Source organism: Pseudophryne corroboree, chromosome 4 (genome assembly GCF_028390025.1).
Source record: "Pseudophryne corroboree isolate aPseCor3 chromosome 4, aPseCor3.hap2, whole genome shotgun sequence".
Classification (NCBI taxonomy): Eukaryota; Metazoa; Chordata; class Amphibia; order Anura; family Myobatrachidae; genus Pseudophryne; species Pseudophryne corroboree.
Genome location: NC_086447.1, coordinates 823,662,070 through 823,683,385, shown reverse-complemented (window position 1 = coordinate 823,683,385; position 21,316 = coordinate 823,662,070). Strand labels below are relative to the sequence as shown.

Genomic DNA, 21,316 nt, shown 5'->3' with positions numbered 1-21,316 from the left:
CAGCCTAATGTAAGTGGATAGGCAGTACATTAAAGCAATGCATGCTGGGTGCAGCCTAATGTAAGTGGATATGCGGTACATTAAAGCAATGCATGCTGGGTGCAGCCTACTGTAAGTGGACAGGCAGTACATCAAAGCAAGGCATGCTGGGTGCAGCCTACTGTAAGTGGATAGGCAGTACATCAAAGCAAGGCATGCTGGGTGCAGCCTAATGTAAGTGGATAGGCAGTACATTAATGCAAGGCGTGCTGGATGCAGCCTATTGTAAGTGGATAGGCAGTACATTAAAGCAAGGCATGCTGGGTGCAGCCTAATGTAAGTGGATAGGCAGTACATTAATGCAAGGCATGCTGGGTGCAGCCTACTGTAAGTGGACAGGCAGTACATCATAGCAAGGCATGCTGGGTGCAGCCTACTGTAAGTGGATATGCAGTACATCAAAGCAAGGCATGCTGGGTGCAGCCTACTGTAAGTGGATATGCAGTACATCAAAGCAAGGCATGCTGGGTGCAGCCTACTGTAAGTGGATATGCAGTACATCAAAGCAAGGCATGCTGGATGCAGCCTACTGTAAGTGGACAGGCAGTACATCAAAGCAAGGCATGTTGGGTGCAGCCTAATGTAAGTGGATAGGTAGTACATTAATGCAAGGCATGCTGGGTGCAGCCTAATGTAAGTGGATAGGCACTGCAGTACATTAAAGCAAGACATGCTGGATGCAGCCTACTGTAAGTGGATAGGCAGTACAATAAAGCAAGGCATGCTGGGTGCAGCCTACTGTAAGTGGATAGGCAGTACATTAAAGCAAGGCATGCTGGGTGCAGCCTACTGTAAGTGGACAGGCAGTACATTAAAGCAAGACATGCTGGATGCAGCCTACTGTAAGTGGATAGGCAGTACAATAAAGCAAGGCATGCTGGGTGCAGCCTATTGTAAGTGGATAGGCAGTACATTAAAGCAAGGCATGCTGGGTGCAGCCTAATGTAAGTGGATAGGCAGTACATTAATGCAAGGGGTGCTGGATGCAGCCTATTGTAAGTGGATAGGCGGTACATTAATGCAAGGCGTGCTGGATGCAGCCTATTGTAAGTGGATAGGCGGTACATTAATGCAAGGCATGCTGGGTGCAGCCTACTGTAAGTGGATAGGCAGTACATCAAAGCAAGGCATACTGGGTGCAGCCTACTGTAAGTGGATATGCAGTACATTAAAGCAAGGCATGCTGGATGCAGCCTACTGTAAGTGGATAGGCAGTACATTAAAGCAAGGCATGCTGGATGCAGCCTATTGTAAGTGGATAGGCAGTACATTAATGCAAGGCGTGCTGGGTGCAGCCTACTGTAAGTGGATAGGCAGTACATTAAAGCAAGACATGCTGGGTGCAGCCTACTGTAAGTGGACAGGCAGTACATTAAAGCAAGGCGTGCTGGATGCAGCCTATTGTAAGTGGATAGGCGGTACATTAATGCAAGGCGTGCTGGGTGCAGCCTAATGTAAGTGGATAGGCAGTACATTAAAGCAAGACATGCTGGATGCAGCCTACTGTAAGTGGATAGGCAGTACAATAAAGCAAGGCATGCTGGGTGCAGCCTACTGTAAGTGGATAGGCAGTACATTAATGCAAGGCATGCTGGGTGCAGCCTAATGTAAGTGGATATGCAGTACATCAAAGCAAGGCATGCTGGGTGCAGCCTACTGTAAGTGGATATGCAGTACATCAAAGCAAGGCATGCTGGGTGCAGCCTACTGTAAGTGGATATGCAGTACAGTAAAGCAAGACATGCTGGGTGCAGCCTACTGTAAGTGGATAGGCAGTACATCAAAGCAAGGCATGCTGGGTGCAGCCTAATGTAAGTGGATAGGCAGTACATTAATGCAAGGCATGCTGGGTGCAGCCTACTGTAAGTGGATATGCAGTACATTAAAGCAAGACATGCTGGGTGCAGCCTACTGTAAGTGGATAGGCAGTACAATAAAGCAAGGCATGCTGGGTGCAGCCTAATGTAAGTGGATAGGCGGTACATTAATGCAAGGCGTGCTGGATGCAGCCTATTGTAAGTGGATAGGCAGTACATTAAAGCAAGGCATGCTGGGTGCAGCCTAATGTAAGTGGATAGGCGGTACATTAATGCAAGGCATGCTGGGTGCAGCCTACTGTAAGTGGACAGGCAGTACATCAAAGCAAGGCATGCTGGGTGCAGCCTACTGTAAGTGGATATGCAGTACATCAAAGCAAGGCATGCTGGGTGCAGCCTACTGTAAGTGGATAGGCAGTACAATAAAGCAAGGCATGCTGGGTGCAGCCTACTGTAAGTGGATAGGCAGTACATTAAAACAAGGCATGCTGGGTGCAGCCTACTGTAAGTGGATAGGCAGTACATTAAAGCAATGCATGCTGGGTGCAGCCTAATGTAAGTGGATATGCAGTACATCAAAGCAAGGCATGCTGGGTGCAGCCTACTGTAAGTGGATAGGCAGTACATTAAAGCAAGGCATGCTGGATGCAGCCTACTGTAAGTGGATAGGCAGTACAATAAAGCAAGACATGCTGGGTGCAGCCTACTGTAAGTGGATAGGCAGTACATTAAAGCAAGGCATGCTGGGTGCAGCCTACTGTAAGTGGATAGGCAGTACATTAATGCAAGGCATGCTGGGTGCAGCCTACTGTAAGTGGATAGGCAGTACAATAAAAGCAAGGCATGCTGGGTGCAGCCTACTGTAAGTGGATAGGCAGTACATTAATGCAAGGCGTGCTGGATGCAGCCTATTGTAAGTGGATAGGCGGTACATTAATGCAAGGCATGCTGGATGCAGCCTACTGTAAGTGGATAGGCAGTACATTAAAGCAAGGCATGCTGGGTGCAGCCTAATGTAAGTGGATATGCAGTACATCAAAGCAAGGTATGCTGGGTGCAGCCTACTGTAAGTGGATATGCAGTACATCAAAGCAAGGCATGCTGGATGCAGCCTACTGTAAGTGGATAGGCAGTACATTAATGCAAGGCGTGCTGGATGCAGCCTATTGTAAGCGGATAGGCAGTACATTAATGCAAGGCGTGCTGGATGCAGCCTACTGTAAGTGGATAGGCAGTACATTAAAGCAAGGCATGCTGGATGCAGCCTATTGTAAGTGGATAGGCAGTACATTAATGCAAGGCGTGCTGGGTGCAGCCTACTGTAAGTGGATAGGCAGTACATTAAAGCAAGACATGCTGGGTGCAGCCTACTGTAAGTGGACAGGCAGTACATTAATGCAAGGCGTGCTGGATGCAGCCTATTGTAAGTGGATAGGCGGTACATTAATGCAAGGCGTGCTGGATGCAGCCTATTGTAAGTGGATAGGCGGTACATTAATGCAAGGCATGCTGGGTGCAGCCTACTGTAAGTGGATAGGCTGTACATTAAAGCAAGGCATGCTGGGTGCAGCCTAATGTAAGTGGATATCCAGTACATCAAAGCAAGGCATGCTGGGTGCAGCCTACTGTAAGTGGATATGCAGTACATCAAAGCAAGGCATGCTGGGTGCAGCCTACTGTAAGTGGATATGCAGTACATTAATGCAAGGCGTGCTGGGTGCAGCCTACTGTAAGTGGATAGGCAGTACATTAAAGCAAGGCATGCTGGGTGCAGCCTACTGTAAGTGGACAGGCAGTACATTAATGCAAGGCATGCTGGGTGCAGCCTAATGTAAGTGGATATACAGTACATCAAAGCAAGGCATGCTGGGTGCAGCCTACTGTAAGTGGATATGCAGTACATCAAAGCAAGGCATGCTGGGTGCAGCCTACTGTCAGTGGATATGCAGTACATTAAAGCAAGGCATGCTGGATGCAGCCTACTGTAAGTGGATAGGCAGTACATTAAAGCAAGGCATGCTGGATGCAGCCTATTGTAAGTGGATAGGCAGTACATTAATGCAAGGCGTGCTGGGTACAGCCTACTGTAAGTGGATAGGCAGTACATTAAAGCAAGACATGCTGGGTGCAGCCTACTGTAAGTGGATAGGCAGTACATTAATGCAAGGCGTGCTGGATGCAGCCTACTGTAAGTGGATAGGCAGTACATTAATGCAAGGCGTGCTGGGTGCAGCCTACTGTAAGTGGATAGGCAGTACATTAAAGCAATGCATGCTGGGTGCAGCCTACTGTAAGTGGATAGGCAGTACATTAATGCAAGGCGTGCTGGGTGCAGCCTACTGTAAGTGGATAGGCAGTACATTAAAGCAATGCATGCTGGGTGCAGCCTACTGTAAGTGGATAGGCAGTACATCAAAGCAAGGCATGCTGGGTGCAGCCTACTGTAAGTGGATAGGCAGTACATTAAAGCAAGGCATGCTGGGTGCAGCCTAATGTAAGTGGATAGGCGGTACATTAATGCAAGGCGTGCTGGATGCAGCCTATTGTAAGTGAATAGGCGGGTACATTAATGCAAGGCGTGCTGGGTGCAGCCTACTGTAAGTGGATATGCAGTACATCAAAGCAATGCATGCTGGATGCAGCCTACTGTAAGTGGACAGGCAGTACATCAAAGCAAGGCATGCTGGGTGCAGCCTACTGTAAGTGGATATGCAGTACATTAAAGCAAGGCATGCTGGGTGCAGCCTACTATAAGTGGATATGCAGTACATCAAAGCAATGCATGCTGGATGCAGCCTACTGTAAGTGGACAGGCAGTACATCAAAGCAAGGCATGCTGGGTGCAGCCTACTGTAAGTGGATATGCAGTACATTAGAGCAAGGCATGCTGGATGCAGCCTACTGTAAGTGGACAGGCAGTACATCAAAGCAAGGCATGCTGGATGCAGCCTACTGTAAGTGGACAGGCAGTACATCAAAGCAAGGCGTGATGTGTGCAGCCTACTGTAAGTGGACAGGCAGTACATCAAAGCAAGGCGTGATGTGTGCAGCCTACTGTAAGTGGATAGGTGTTACATTAAAGCAAAGTGGGTGCAGCCTAAAGTGGATGCAATACACCAAGCATTACGACATGTTCAATAAAGTAAGTCTTTTTTTGTAATTTGCAAACAAATAATTTATAAAGCTGGAACAATAAGCAGGAAAAATTGCAGCCTGTGCATAGAAAAGAAACAAAGTACTGTACAGTAGGGACGGGAATTGTATAAGAATTATCAGTTATTTTGAGATTTCCATCAATATGGAGAAACAACAACAACCGATCGATAGATAAAACATCTGAATCTGTTAACGTAATACAGGCCAGTCTCACCTCCTGTGTGCAATGAATCACATGACAGAACAAAACAGTGCAGAGCTGGGTTTCCCAAACGGAGTCCTCAAGACACCCTTTTAGTCCACGGTTTAAAGATATCCAAGCTTGTGCACAGATGGTAAAATCAAACTGACTAGAGCTACTAATTAAATTATTCACCTGTGTTGGATATCCTTAAAACCTGAAGTGTTAGAGTGCCTTGAAGACAGAGTTTTAGAACCACTGGTGCAGACTCAGTGTGCTGCGGTTACTGGTTGTAGCTCTGCACAGGGACTTCCCAAATAGGATAGAAGGGGTAGGTTGGGGTTGGCTGGCCTCTGGAGCCAATCAGAAAACAACAATATTGAAAGAAAATGTTGAAAGTGAGTCAACAGTGGAAACTCACTATCGATAGTGAAATCATTGGCATAAGAAATATTGATATAAAAGATATATTTCTACAATCTATTACCATCCTTACTGTACAAAAAATTAGGGTCAGTTATAGTAGCAAACATTTCCAGGGACACATCTTTAACATTTAGGACTGTCCTTGAAAAATAGGGATATAGTTTGCAACTATGGTGCTATACGTGTAAACTGGGCAAGTGATCAGCAGAGAGATGATCTGCAGGACATTGCATTATCTGCCTTGTAGCAAGGCCATTGGCTGCAAAATGTAGGGAATGTTCCGCATTCGCTTTAAATTATTGGACGGTTTTGGGTTGAATTCCGAAGATAAAATGTATGTTGACTAAAAAAGACAACTTATCTGAAAAATACTGTACATGGGTAATATACTGAAAAATATGTAAATACATTGGCGGCATTACCAAGAGTTGAAGAACTCTGACAAGGGATTGTGTAGACGCAAAATAAAAAACAAATTTTTAGGGCACACTGATACAAAGAAAAATAATAAAGATATGATTGTTATATTTAAAGCTAAGCTTTCTATATTTACCCTGAAAATATTGGACAGACATATGCATGGTCATAAAATAAACTGTCACATGATTAGGATGCAGACATACTGCCGAGCAACCAAAAGTAAGTACTTTAATCAATATTTCAGTCTCTTTTTATTAATTTCCTAACTGAATGGACAAACCAAATGTTAATCTGCCCACAGAATGCTAAGATTGGTGGCGAGTGTGTTGATAGACTGTCCTTAGGAGAATAGAGTCAGTCTGTATTTTGATCAAGATCATTAGAGCGAAACGCGCATTGTCATTGTTCCTGCCACAGGGAAACAAATTTCTCAGTCTGCCCTGTGCTACACTACAGAGACCACACATTACTTGTGATCAGATACAAATCTCATTTACTTTTTCTCACTGACGCTCACTCGAACGTTTTTCCGCTGTATTTACTACGCACTATAAGAGATTATTAAATTTATTCATTTGATATCTACATCATAATCAGGTCACAATTAATTTTCCAACCATTAAGATGTCTACCCAATATTTTAAGTGTGAATTTTAAAAGTTAAGTTTAATATCAAAATCATATCTTCTCTGTATGTGTGCCCCAAAATAGATTTTTTTCTGTTTGCATCTATACAATCTCATCTCAGATCACTTTCCTTTAGTCGGATGTGTCAAAAACTGGATTTTCGAAAATGATTATACAAGGACAAAAAGAATTTAAAGATCTGTTAATAAAAAAGAAAATAAAATGACCACAAAATTACCTTTATTTCAAACTCATAGTGTTCATCTTTTCCTTGTCCACAGAGAACATAGCGAGGTATAGTTACTCTGACCGGATCTGTCAGATCATCGGGATTCACTCCTAAGGAGTGCGATACCAACCGCTAAAGAAAAAGAAAAAAAAATGATAGGGTGCACTGAATATGAACCAAGAAAATATGAGCATGGCTACAAAAGCACAAAAATAAAATATTACCACTAATACTACAAAAGATCATTAAGAACCTTTATTCATTTTGCAAGGTTATTTGCAGACCGCTAACAGCTTTCAGTTGTGCATGTTTGGGAGTTAGAGGAGGACTGGTTTTGTGAAATCAATGTATTTCTTTCAGTGGGAGCAACAACAAAGCTTTCACAGTAATTCAAAGAGCGCAATAAACAGCAACTGTAAATGTGAGGCCGTGAAATAAACCTTTAATTGACATGAAATGTTGAATATATTTTTAGCATGCTTCTTTATGTAACTAATGTTAACCTGATTTTTACTCTTTTTTTGATGACTGACTTCAGCATTGATATATTGATTGATATTTGCATAGCATTTACATTAATGCTTCACTATGTTGTACAGCTCCAGCCTGACACTTGCAGCATGTAATATTCTCACCTATAAGAGTGCATCCGGAAAGTATTCACAGCGTTTCACTTTCTACACATTTTGTTATGTTACAGTCTTATTGCAAAATGGAATACATTTATTTTTGCCCTCAAAATTCTACACACAATACCCCATAATGACAACGTGGCAAAAATTTTTTTTTAGCTTTTGTAAAAAAATCTTTTTAAAAAAATCTATGAGATCACATGTACATAAGTATTCACAGCCTTTTCCATGAAGCTCAAAATTGAGCTCAGATGCATCCTGTTTCCACTGATCATCCTTGAGATGTTCCTACAGCTTAATTGGAGTACACCTGTGGTAAATTCAGTTGATTGGACATGATTTGGAAAGGCACACACCTGTCTATATAAAGGCCCCACACTTGACAGTGCATGTCTGAGCACAAACCAAGCATGAAGTCAAAGGAATTGTCTGTAAACCTCCGAGACAGTATTGTATCAAGGCACAAATCCAGGGAAAAGTACAGAAAAATATCTGCTGCTTTAACGGTCCCAATGAGCACATTGGCCTCCATCATCTGTAAATGAAAGAAGTTCGGAACCACCAGGACTCTTCCTAGAGCTGGCCGGCCGTCTAAACTGAGCGATCGGGGGAGAAAATGGTCACTCTGTCAGTGCTACAGCATTCCTCTGTGGAGTGAGGAGAACCTTCCAGAAGGACAACCATCTCTGCAGCAATCCACCAATCATGCCTGTATGGTAGAGTGGCCAGACGGAAGCCACTCCTTAGTAAAAAGCACATGGCAGCCCGCTTGGAGTTTGCCAAAATGCACCTGAACGACTCTCAGACTATGAGAAACAAAATTCTCTGGTCTGATGAGACAAAGATTGAACTCTTTGGCGTGAATGCCAGGCGTCATTTTGGAGGAAATAAGGCACCGCTCATCACCAGGCCAATACCAACCCTACACTGAAACATGGTGGTGGCAGCATCATGCTGTGGGGATGTTTTTCAGCGGCAGGAACTGAGAGACTAATCAGGATAGAGGGAAAGATGAATGCAGCAATGTACAGAGACATCCTGGATGAAAACCTGCTCCAGAGCGCTCTTGACCTCAGACTAGGGCGACAGTTCATCTTTCAGCAGGACGACCCTAAGCACACAGCCAAGATATCAAAGGAGTGGCTTCAGGACAACTCTGTGAAGGTCCTTGAGTGGCCCAGCCAGAGCCCAGACTTGAATCCGAATAAACATCTCTGGAGAGATCTGAAAATGGCTGTGCACCTACACTTCCCATCCAACCTGATGGAGCTTGAGAGGAGATGCAAAGAGGAATGGGCGAAACTGCCCAAAGATAGGTATGCCAAGCTTGTGGTATCATATTCAAAAAGACTTGAGGCTGTAACTGCTGCCAAAGGTGCGTCAACAAAGTATTGAGCAAAGGCTGTGAATACATTTCTTAGTTTTTTATTTTTTAAAAATTAGCAAAAATCTCGAAAAAAAACTTTTCACGTTGTCAATATGGGGTATTGTGTGTAGAATTTTGAGTACAAAAATGAATTTATTCCATTTTGGAATAAGGCTGTAACATAACAAAATGAGGAAAAAGTGAAGCGCTGTGAATACTTTCCAGATGCACTGTATTTGAATACCGACCCATTATATACATTTGGTATTAAAGTTCAGCATTCAGAATGTCCACACGAGAATGTCGACATTGAGCATGATGATGGTGTCTCCATGTTGACACTGACATTGTTAACTTGTTGATAGTAGTATTTTACCCTAACCCCAGCCTACTCAAATGTTCATAATGTAGACATGAATAATGTTGACATTTTAACACTGTAATTATTACCTACCACCTATGAAACCCTCAACACATAGCTGCTACTTCTTACAAATGTAACACCTTTTAACACATTAATTGCTACTTCTCACTAGTGTGAGCCTTCTGGTGGTTGTGTTGTGCTGGCCCGTGGGGTCCCATACTCTGCACCTGAACCTTAGGAATGTTACGGACCCACCTGATCAAGTCACCTAGTCATGGAATGTGGGCCCATATTTTTGGCCAAAATTATACTAAACACATAAATTTTACTGTGTGTTAAATCGCGGAGTTTATTAAAATAATTTTGGTTAGCAGTGCTTAGTACTATAGCGTGTGCACCTGCACTTTCTCTTTTTTTTCTGTGTGACATTTTGAACGTCAACATATTGTCAATGTCGACCTGTTGTTTGTCAACATGAAGGACATGTTGACAGTTTGAATTAAGGTAACTACATCCTGAATGTCAACATTCTGAACCAATCAACATTGCAGGGTTCACATTCTGAATGTTATCAATGTGACTGCATACCTATTAAATGTTACACACAAGTCAGCAGCAATTACACCGTGTACATGTGGTATGATATTGCAATCCCAACACTAGGGATACCGATAGCGCCATCCCGACGCGCCGGATCCAGACACCTAGAAAGTAAGTAAGCTAGCAATCCCCCACTACCTCTAATGCCCCCCCACCCTGCAGCCTAACCCTAACCTCCCTCTCGCAGACTAAACTTAACACCCCCCCCCCCCCAAGTCTGAACCTAACCGCCCCCTCACAACCTATATCTATCTTCGAACCCACCCCCTCCACCTATGGCCTGAACCTAAGAAGCCCCGGCATACAACCGAGCGGGATGTCGGTAGTCAGTATTCCGGCGCCGGCATGTTGATAAATGTCGGGATCCCAGCATCAGCATTTCAACCAGTGTCAGGAATCTGGCAATTATATTATGACTACAGGCATCTCTAACGCTGATATTCTGACCAGATCCCAACTAAATGTGTATATTTGCATGTATGCCGAGTTGTACACCCTATGCAGCCTGGCCAGCAAGGATCAAAAGCAGAATTTGCAGGGGGGGGGCATGAAGGCCTATATATAGTACACATAAATACATACATGAAACATACAGGTTGTCTGTGTTTATTTCTTCATTGGTCCTGGAGTGCCGCCTGCCCTTGCTGCTGTTTTTATCTAAAGTATGTGAGGGCACACGGGCAAGCTGTGACCATTGTGTGGGTGCGCCAGACAAATGGATGATTTATAAACAGGACGCTGTTAGACTTGTGGTAGTGAGTCTGTTGTCACAACCAGTCCCCCCGGGTGCTGCTGCTGCAGAGCAGAGTTTCATTTTAGCCAAATGCAATTTTCTTCATGCCAAAACTTAGCATTAGCAGAGCTCTTGTTCCTTCCTTGGTGACATATTTATTACAATATCGGTTATCAGCACGTCAGTTTCAGCGGGTTTTTAGTAACTGGACCAGTCATTATAAATAGGGCCTAGTAAGTAGCAAATTCCAGGTTCAGAATCAGGGGCATATGTACTAAGCCGTGGAGAAAGTTACTGGTGAAGGCGATAAAGTACTAGCCAATCAGCTTCTAACTGTCATGTTACAGCCTTTGGGCCTAGATTTATCAAGCCTTGGAGAGTGATATATTGCACAGTGATAAACTATCAACCAATCAGCTTCCAACTGTCATTTTTCAAACACAGCCTGTAACACGACAGTTGGGAGCTGGTTGACCGGTACTTTACCACTCTCCAAGGCTTAGTACATCTGTCCCTCAGTCACACACAAACATATAAGTATTGCGTATCGGAATAATCAGTGCATGAATTGGTTTTGTTGCATCGCATTGCAACTAAGACACAAAAGACATGCTACACTAACGCTCGGTATCTCGCGCCACATAGCGCATTAAGGCTAGGTGTATGAGTACAGCTACAGTATGTATGGGCATTTAGAATTGTTTCAAATGTGACCAAAATACTACACTGAGAAAGCAATTGTGTATTTGCATAACACAACTCTGAAAACCTGAGAGGTAACAGAAGAGACTATGGGGGACATTTACTAAGCGGAGAAGTGAGCCGGAGAAGTTGCCCTATCAACCAATCAGCAGCTTTGTTTCATTTTGTAGTATGCAAATTCTAGATGTTACTTCAGTGCTGATTGGTTGCCATGGGCAATTTCTCCAATGGCTCACTTCTCTGCTCTTATAACTGCCTAGTAAATGTCCCCCTATTTACCAAGAACGGGATGTTTCAGCATCCCGGCAGTTGGGATGCCGGCGGTCATGTGACCGATGCTGGAATCCCAACACCACTCAGGACACTGGCAACAGAACACCGACAGCCCAAAGGTATCGGAGTACAGGTTAGGTCTAGGGCCCGGGGGTGGGGTGTTGGGAGAGGGTTAGGGGTAGGCACTGGCGGGGAGGGGGGGGATGGATAGGGGTTAGTGTTATGCCCCATACATATGGGACGACTTGTGCCTGTGAGCTAGGCGATCTAGGTCAGCACACATCACTATACACCGTTATACACACAGCGATGTGTGCTAACCAGTATTTTCTTTATGCATGCTAGGCGATCTGACTAGATTTATACTGCATGCATGAATGATCTGAGCCGGCGACAGCTACGTGTGGTGCCACATATCGCTATGGGGCATACACAGGGAGGGATTTGTGCTTAATTTCGCTTCGAAAATTGGAAAAAAATCGCTCCATGTGTACTCCCCCATTAGGCACTAGCAGGGTACTTAGCCAGGAAACCGACAGCAGCATCCCGTAGCACATAATACTGACACTTGGTAGGTGCCAGAATCATGTGCCCCCACGCGCAGCCTGACCCTAAACCGCCCTCCCCGGTGGTGACTAATCCTAACCTTCCCTCCATGCAGCCTAACTGCAAATCTACCTCATTTCGAGAATGGTGAGTGGTCTGCCCCCTTTACATATACATATATACACACACACTAAAAGTTAAAATATGTTTGTATGTATGTATGTATGTATATAATGTATGTACAGTATGTGTTTGTTCTTTATGGGCTACGTGGCTTGATGGATCTTCATCAAACTTGGTACACACATTCTACAAAATCCAACTTCAAATACTGGCAGGGTTTAAACCAAAAGAAAAAAAAGACACCCTTTTCGGGGGCAGGGCCACATACATATATCTTATATACTGTAAAATGTATTGGTCCGTTTGTCTGGTTATGCAATCGAACACCGCTGCACCGATTGGGATGAAAACAAGGCAAGGTGGTCCAGTTGTATCCTGGTCAGGTTTTAGCAGGCTCAGGGTCCTGGTTGGACCTCACTATGTAATATTCCGGCCATTACTTTGACCCTGTTCTGGGCTTTACACTGTATGGATTTGTCAGAAAACTTTACAGAGTGGTAACATTCGATCCTAGAAGACATACTAAGGGGTTGGGGTCCCGGTCGGCTCTCCTGTTGGTGTACGCTGGCTAGAACTGTCATAGGGAGCCTGTCCTGCAACTTCCACTGTAATAACTGACAGAAAGAACAATAATTCAATGACTTGAAATAACTGACAGAAATGGAGGTAGGAAGAAAAAAAAAATTTTGTGTATCCAAAAGCCTTGGAATAGCAACAATGATAACAGAGGGAAACCTTTAAACCCACCTCACAATGGAAAAGTTGTTATAAAACTAGACAGAAAGAAAAGCTGGGGATTAGGGCTACTGGCAAAACCCTTGAAAACAAAAACGACACTGTGCAGCCACCTCATGGGTGTGTTGGAAGAGCTACTAAACTACTAATTATTTTTAATATGTTGACAGTTACATCCAACTCATTGATAACTTAATAACTGGAAATTTTAAACCCAGGCAACGCTAGATAGACAGACAGGACATTTTTTTCTTGTATGAAATCATTCATAATTTTTCTGTGAGCTAAATAAAGGAAAGGGTATCCGGACTCTATGTCGACAGTGGATAGGTCAACACTAGAAATAGGTCGACACAGCCAATTGGTCGACATGAACAAGGTCGACATGAGTTTTCACTTTTGGGGGGGGGGGGGACTTTTGCATACTTTACTATCCACGTGGACTACGATTGGGAACGGTAATCTGTGCCGAGCGCAGCAGTAGCGGACCTTGGGGGTCATTACGACCCATTCGCACGCAGCGGTTTATCGCTGCGGTGGGAACGATTATGGAATGCACATGCGCGGCGGCCGCAGTGCGCGACATTGCCCGGTGAAAGGGTTACGTCGCGGCTAACGAAGGAAGCGGTCGCAGAGCCGATCGCAAAGAAGATTGACAGGAAGAAGGCGTTCCAGGGCAGATCCGGACCGTTTGGAGCCGTTTTTCGGGGAGTGGTGAGGAAAACGCAGGCATGTCCAGGAGAACGGAGGGCGGATGTCTGACGTCAAAGTCGGCCCCAGCATCGCTGAGATCGTCGCACAGGGTAAGTATGTCCAGGGCTAGTCTTGTTCTGCATGAAATTTTTTTAGCTTAGCAGGGCTGCACAAGCGATCGCAGCCCTGCTAAGCTAAAATACACTCCCCCATAGACGTGGACTAGTTGATCGCAGCAGCAGCAAAAAGTTACTGGCTGCAATCAACTCGGAATGACCACCCTTGCCCGAAGCATGGCGAGCGAATGCGGTGCACTAATTGGGGTTACTGGTCACTTGATGGAGAAAACAACACCCAAAAAAAAAAAAACATTAAAAACTCATGTCGACCTTTTTCATGTTGACCTAATGACCATGTCGACCTATTTCTAGTGTTGACATATGCACTGTCGACCAATGGATGTCGACCTAGAGTTCCATACCCAAGGAAAGACTTTGGATAAATACATTTCAGTAAACAGCTATACAGATTACCACAGATGAGCATATTTTCAGATATTTCCAGTACGCATAATACCAGATGATCATGTTTGTGAGCACAACTTAAATTTTTTAAATTTTTACTACCACACTGTGTAATATATGTATACATATATATATATATATATATATATATATATATATACACACACATATATATATATATATATATATACACATACACACTGCACACAAAAAAATAAAGGGAACATTACAATAACACATCCTAGATCTGAATGAATTAAATATTCTTATTAAATACTTTGTTCTTTACATAGTTGAATGTGCTGACAACAAAATCACACAAAAATGATCAATGGAAATCAAATTTATTAACCCATGGAGGTCTGGATTTGGAGTCACCCTCAAAATTAAAGTGGAAAAACACACTACAGGCTGATCCAACTTTGATGTAATGTCCTTAAAACAAGTCAAAATGAGGCTCAGTAGTGTGTGTGGCCTCCTCGTGCCTGTATGACCTCCCTACAACGCCTGGGCATGCTCCTGATGAGGTGGCGGATGGTCTCCTGAGGGATCTCCTCTCAGACCTGGACTAAAAAATCTGCCAACTCCTGGACAGTCTGTGGTGCAACGTGGCATTGGTTGATGGAGCGAGACATGATGTCCCAGATGTGCTCAATTGGATTCAGGTCTGGGGAATGGGCGGGCCAGTCCATAGCATCAATGCCTTCATCTTGCAGGAACTGCTGACACACTCCAGCCACATGAGGTCTAGCATTGTTTTGCATTAGGAGGAACCCAGGGCCAACCGCACCAGCATATGGTCGTCTCACAAGGGGTCTGAGGATCTCATCTCGGTACCTAATGGCAGTCAGGCTACCTCTGGCGAGCACATGGAGGGCTGTGCGGCCCCCCAAAGAAAGGCCACCCCACACCATTACTGACCCACTGCCAAACCGGTCATGCTGGAGGATGTTGCAGGCAGCAGAACGTTCTCCTTGGCGTCTCGAGACTCTGTCACGTCTGTCACATGTGCTCAGTGAGAACCTGCTTTCATCTGTTAAGAGCACAGGGCGCCAGTGGCGAATTTGCCAATCTTGGTGTTCTCTGGCAAATGCCAAACGTCCTGCACGGTGTTGGGCTGTAAGAACAACCCCCACCTGTGGGCGTCGGGCCCTCATAGAGTCTGTTTCGGATCGTTTGAGTAGACACATGTACATTTGTGGCTTGCTGGAGGTAGTTTTACAGGGCTCTGGCAGTGCTCCTCCTGTTCCTCCTTGCACAAAGGTGGAGGTAGCGGTCCTGCTGCTGGGTTGTTGCCCTCCTACGGCCTCCTCCATGTCTCCTGATGTACTGGCCTGTCTCCTGGTAGCGCCTCCATGCTCTGAACACTACGCTGACAGACACAGCAAACCTTCTTGCCACAGTTCGCATTGATGTGCCATCCTGGATGAGCTGCGCTACCTGAGCCACTTGTGTGGGTTGTAGGGAGGTCATACAGGCACGTGGAGGCCACACACACTACTGAGCCTCATGTTTACTTGTTTTAAGGACATTACATCAAAGTTGGATCAGCCTGTAGTGTGTTTTTCCACTTTAATTTTGAGGGTGACTCCAAATCCAGACCTCCATGGGTTAATAAATCTGATTTCCATTGATAATTTTTGTGTGATTTTGTTGTCAGCACATTCAACTATGTAAAGAACAAAGTATTTAATAAGAATATTTCATTCATTCAGATCTAGGATGCGTTATTTTAGTGTTCCCTTTATTTTTTTGAGCTATATATATATATATATATATATATATATATATATATATATATAATCCAATGTAATGATCCCGGCACTCCCTCTCCCACTGACAACGAGCTGCGGTGCCCTCCTAGAGAAACAAGGCTGATCCTCAAAATATGCAGTGGAGAACGGCGGCACTCAAGCAGACTCGAATCATGTAGACAAAATGCGGTTAGACCCTGAGGACGGGGACGGGGAGTTCCCCGAAACATGTCGGAATAAACTTACCGCATTTTGTCTACATGATTCGAGTCTGCATGAGTGCCGCCGGTCTCCACTGCATATATATATATATATATATATATATATATATATATACACACACACACACACATACAAGGTCCGGCACTCCCAGTGCAGAATGAATTACTCCGCTGGTGCCCTCACAGGTGTAAGTAGATACAGCGGAAGAAGGTGCGGCACTCAAGCTGATTCTCCGTAATTAAGAGACACACACGGTCCTGCGTTTCTATCTATCTTACACACAGTATAAACAAATGGGGGGGATATCCAATTAGCCACAAGAATTTAATGGATGTGAAAAATGTGGGGTTTTCGCTATTTTTTTCTATCGCTGATTTTTTTTCTGGCCTATACAATTAGCCATTTATTGGTGGTCATTCCGAGTTGTTCGCTCGCTAGCTGCTTTTAGCAGCATTGCACACGCTAGGCCGCCGCCCTCTGGGAGTGTATCTTAGCTTAGCAGAATAGTGAACGAAAGAGTAGCAGAACTATTACTAAATATTTTCATGCCGTTTCTGAGTAGCTCCAGACCTACTCCTAGATTGCGATCAGCTCAGTCCGTTTAGTTCCTGGTTTGACATCACAAACACGCCCTGCGTTCGGCCAGCCACTCCCCCGTTTCTCCAGACACTCCCGCGTTTTTCCCTGACACGCCTGCGTTTTTTAGCACACTCCCGGAAAACGCTCAGTTACCTCCCAGAAACACCCCTTTCCTGTCAATCATTCACCGATCAGCACTACGACTGAAATGCGCCGCAAGAACACCAGCAAATCTACTAAGTTTTGTGTAAAATAACTTAGCGCATGCACTCTGCGTACCATGCGCATTTAGCAACAAATCGCAGCATAGCGAAAACCGGCAACGAGCTAACAACTCGGAATGACCACCATTGTGTCCCAAATTTTTTTGGCCCGCCGAAAACACATAGGATCTACAAAATGTTGTGGACCTGTGTGTTTTTTTGCAGCAGTGATGGTGGAAAAAAGTCTGATAGTCGCAGATTTGGTTTCGCCAAAATCCCTGATAGGTGCCGGCATTGGGGTGATTTGGATAGCCCCGGGGGAGGTAATTAGCTGCGATCATTTATTGTTGCTAATAGGATACTGGCCATAGTCTTTGTACTTCTACACTACATTACATAAACGTAGGTTCTCTGAAGGCGCTTTGAGGATATTTAAAAAAATAAGATTTTACTTACCGATAAATCTATTTCTCGTAGTCCGTAGTGGATGCTGGGACTCCGTAAGGACCATGGGGAATAGCGGCTCCGCAGGAGACAGGGCACAAGAATAAAAGCTTTAGGATCAGGTGGTGTGCACTGGCTCCTCCCCCTATGACCCTCCTCCAAGCCTCAGTTAGGATACTGTGCCCGGACGAGCGTACATAATAAGGAAGGATATTGAATCCCGGGTAAGACTCATACCAGCCACACCAATCACACCGTACAACTCGTGATCTGAACCCAGTTAACAGTATGATAACAACGAAGGAGCCTCTGAAAAGATGGCTCACAACAACAATAACCCGATTTAGTTAACAATAACTATGTACAAGTATTGCAGACAATCCGCACTTGGGATGGGCGCCCAGCATCCACTACGGACTACGAGAAATAGATTTATCGGTAAGTAAAATCTTATTTTCTCTGACGTCCTAGTGGATGCTGGGACTCCGTAAGGACCATGGGGATTATACCAAAGCTCCCAAACGGGCGGGAGAGTGCGGATGACTCTGCAGCACCGAATGAGAGAACTCCAGGTCCTCCTCAGCCAGGGTATCAAATTTGTAGAATTTAGCAAACGTGTTTGCCCCTGACCAAGTAGCTGCTCGGCAAAGTTGTAAAGCCGAGACCCCTCGGGCAGCCGCCCAAGATGAGCCCACTTTCCTTGTGGAATGGGCTTTTACAGATTTTGGCTGTGGCAGGCCTGCCATAGAATGTGCAAGCTGAATTGTACTACAAATCCAACGAGCAATTGTCTGCTTAGAAGCAGGAGCACCCAGCTTGTTGGGTGCATACAGGATAAACAGCGAGTCAGACTTTCTGACTCCAGCCGTCCTGGAAACATATATTTTCAGGGCCCTGACAACGTCAAGTAACTTGGAGTCCTCCAAGTCCCTAGTAGCCGCAGGCACCACAATAGGTTGGTTCATGTGAAAAGCAGAAACCACCTTAGGGAGAAATTGAGGACGAGTCCTCAATTCTGCCCTGTCAGAATGAAAAATTAAGTAAGGGCTTTTATATGATAAAGCCGCCAATTCTGACACACGCCTGGCTGAAGCCAGGGCTAACAGCATCGTCACCTTCCATGTGAGATATTTTAAGTCCACAGTGGTGAGTGGTTCAAACCAATGTGACTTAAGGAACCTCAAAACAACATTGAGATCCCAAGGTGCCACTGGAGGCACAAAAGGAGGTTGTATATGCAGTACCCCTTTTACAAATGTCTGAACTTCAGGTACTGAAGCCAGTTCTTTCTGGAAGAAAATCGACAGGGCCGAAATTTGAACCTTAATGGACCCTAATTTTAGGCCCATAGACAGTCCTGTTTGCAGGAAATGGAGGAAACGACCCAGTTGAAATTCCTCTGTAGGGGCCTTCTTGGCCTCACACCACGCAACATATTTTCGCCAAATGCGGTGATAATGTTTTGCGGTTACATCCTTCCTGGCTTTGACCAGGGTAGGGATGACTTCATCTGGAATGCCTTTTTCCTTCAGGATCCGGCGTTCAACCGCCATGCCGTCAAACGCAGCCGCGGTAAGTCTTGGAACAGACAAGGCCCCTGTTGGAGCAGGTCCTTTCTTAGAGGTAGAGGCCACGGGTCTTCCGTGAGCATCTCCTGAAGTTCCGGGTACCAAGTCCTTCTTGGCCAATCCGGAACCACGAGTATCGTTCTTACTCCTCTCCTTCTTATGATTCTCAGTACTTTTGGTATGAGAGGCAGAGGAGGGAACACATACACTGACTGGTACACCCACGGTGTCACCAGAGCGTCCACCGCTATTGCCTGAGGGTCCCTTGACCTGGCGCAATATCTGTCTAATTTTTTGTTTAGACGTGACGCCATCATGTCCACCTTTGGTTTTTCCCAACGGTTTACAATCAGGTGGAAGACTTCTGGGTGAAGTCCCCACTCTCCCGGGTGAAGGTCGTGTCTGCTGAGGAAGTCTGCTTCCCAGTTGTCCACTCCCGGAATGAACACTGCTGACAGAGCTATCACATGATTTTCCGCCCAGCGAAGAATCCTTGCAGCCTCTGCCATTGCCCTCCTGCTTCTCGTGCCGCCCTGTCTGTTTACGTGGGCGACTGACGTGATGTTGTCCGATTGGATCAATACCGCCTGACCCTGAAGCAGGGGTTTCGCTTGACTTAGGGCATTGTAAATGGCCCGTAGTTCCAGAATGTTTATATGAAGAGATGTTTCCATGCTTGACCACAAGCCCTGGAAGTTTTTTCCCTGTGTGACTGCTCCCCAGCCTCTCAGGCTTGCATCCGTGGTCACCAGGATCCAATCCTGAATGCCGAATCTGCGGCCCTCTAGAAGATGAGCACTCTGCAACCACCACAGGAGAGACACCCTTGTCTTTGGTGACAGGGTTATCCGCTGCTGCATCTGAAGATGCGAACCGGACCATTTGTCCAGTAGATCCCACTGAAACGTTCTTGCATGGAATCTTCCGAATGGAATTGCTTCGTAAGAAGCCACCATTTTTCCCAGTACCCTCGTGCACTGATGCACTGACACCTGGGCTGGTTTTAGGAGGTTCCTGACTAGCTCGGATAACTCCTTGGCCTTCTCCTCCGGGAGAAAAACCTTCTTCTGGACTGTGTCCAGAATCATTCCTAGGAACAGAAGACGTGTCGTTGGAATCAGCTGCGATTTTGGGATATTTAGAATCCACCCGTGCTGACGTAGCACTACCTGAGACAGTGCTACTCCGAACTCTAACTGTTTCCTGGATCTTGCCCTTATCAGGAGATCGTCCAAGTAAGGGATAATTAATACGCCTTTTCTTCGAAGAAGAATCATCATTTCGGCCATTACCTTGGTAAAGACCCGAGGTGCCGTGGACAACCCAAACGGCAGCGTCTGAAACTGATAATGACAGTCTTGTACTACAAACCTGAGATACCCTTGGTGAGAAGGGTAGATTGGGACGTGGAGATAAGCATCTTTGATGTCCAGAGACACCATATAGTCCCCTTCTTCCAGGTTCGCTATCACCGCTCTGAGTGATTCCATCTTGAATTTGAACCTTTTTATGTAAGTGTTCAAGGATTTCAGATTTAAAATTGGTCTCACCGAGCCGTCCGGCTTCGGTACCACAAACAGCGTGGAATAATACCCCTTTCCTTGTTGTAGGAGGGGTACCTTGATTATCACCTGCTGGGAATACAGCTTGTGAATGGCTTCCAGAACTGCCTCCCTGTCGGAGGGAGACTTTGGCAGAGCAGACTTCAGGAACCGGCGAGGGGGAAACGCCTCGAATTCCAGTTTGTACCCCTGCGATACTACCTGTAGAATCCAGGGATCCACTTGCGAGTGAGCCCACTGCGCGTTGAAATTCTTGAGACGGGCCCCCACCAAGTCTGAGTCTGCTTGTAAAGCCCCAGCGTCATGCTGAAGACTTGGCAGAAGCAGGGGAAGGCTTCTGATCCTGGGAAGCGGCTGCATGGTGCAGTCTTTTTCCCCTTCCTCTGCCCCGGGGCAGAAAGGAATGGCCTTTTGCTCGCTTGTATTTATGGGAACGAAAGGACTGAGTTTGAAAAGACGGTGTCTTTTTCTGTTGATGTGAAGTGACCTGGGGTAAGAAGGTGGACTTTCCAGCCGTTGCCGTGGCCACCAGGTCCGAAAGACCAGCCCCAAATAACTCCTCCCCTTTATACGGCAATACTTCCATATGTCGTTTGGAATCCGCATCCCCTGACCACTGACGCGTCCATAACGTTCTTCTGGCAGAGATGGACATAGCACTTACTCTTGATGCCAGGGTGCAAATATCCCTCTGTGCATCACGCATACATAGTAATGCATCCTTCAAATGCTCTATAGTTAACAATATATTGTCCCTATCCAGGGTATCAATATTTTCAGTCAGGGAATCCGACCACG

General features: G+C 45.3%; 1 protein-coding gene across 2 annotated transcripts in view; it reads right to left on the bottom strand.

The window, feature by feature from the left end:
* The window catches only part of KIF16B (kinesin family member 16B), a 717,875-nt gene that overhangs the window by 206,065 nt on the left and 490,494 nt on the right, over positions 1-21,316 (bottom strand). For both annotated transcript variants that reach the window (XM_063918526.1, XM_063918527.1), the window contains one exon: positions 6,905-7,027. In XM_063918526.1, coding sequence (XP_063774596.1) covers positions 6,905-7,027 — 123 coding nt within the window. The remainder of the gene's footprint in view (positions 1-6,904; positions 7,028-21,316) is intronic.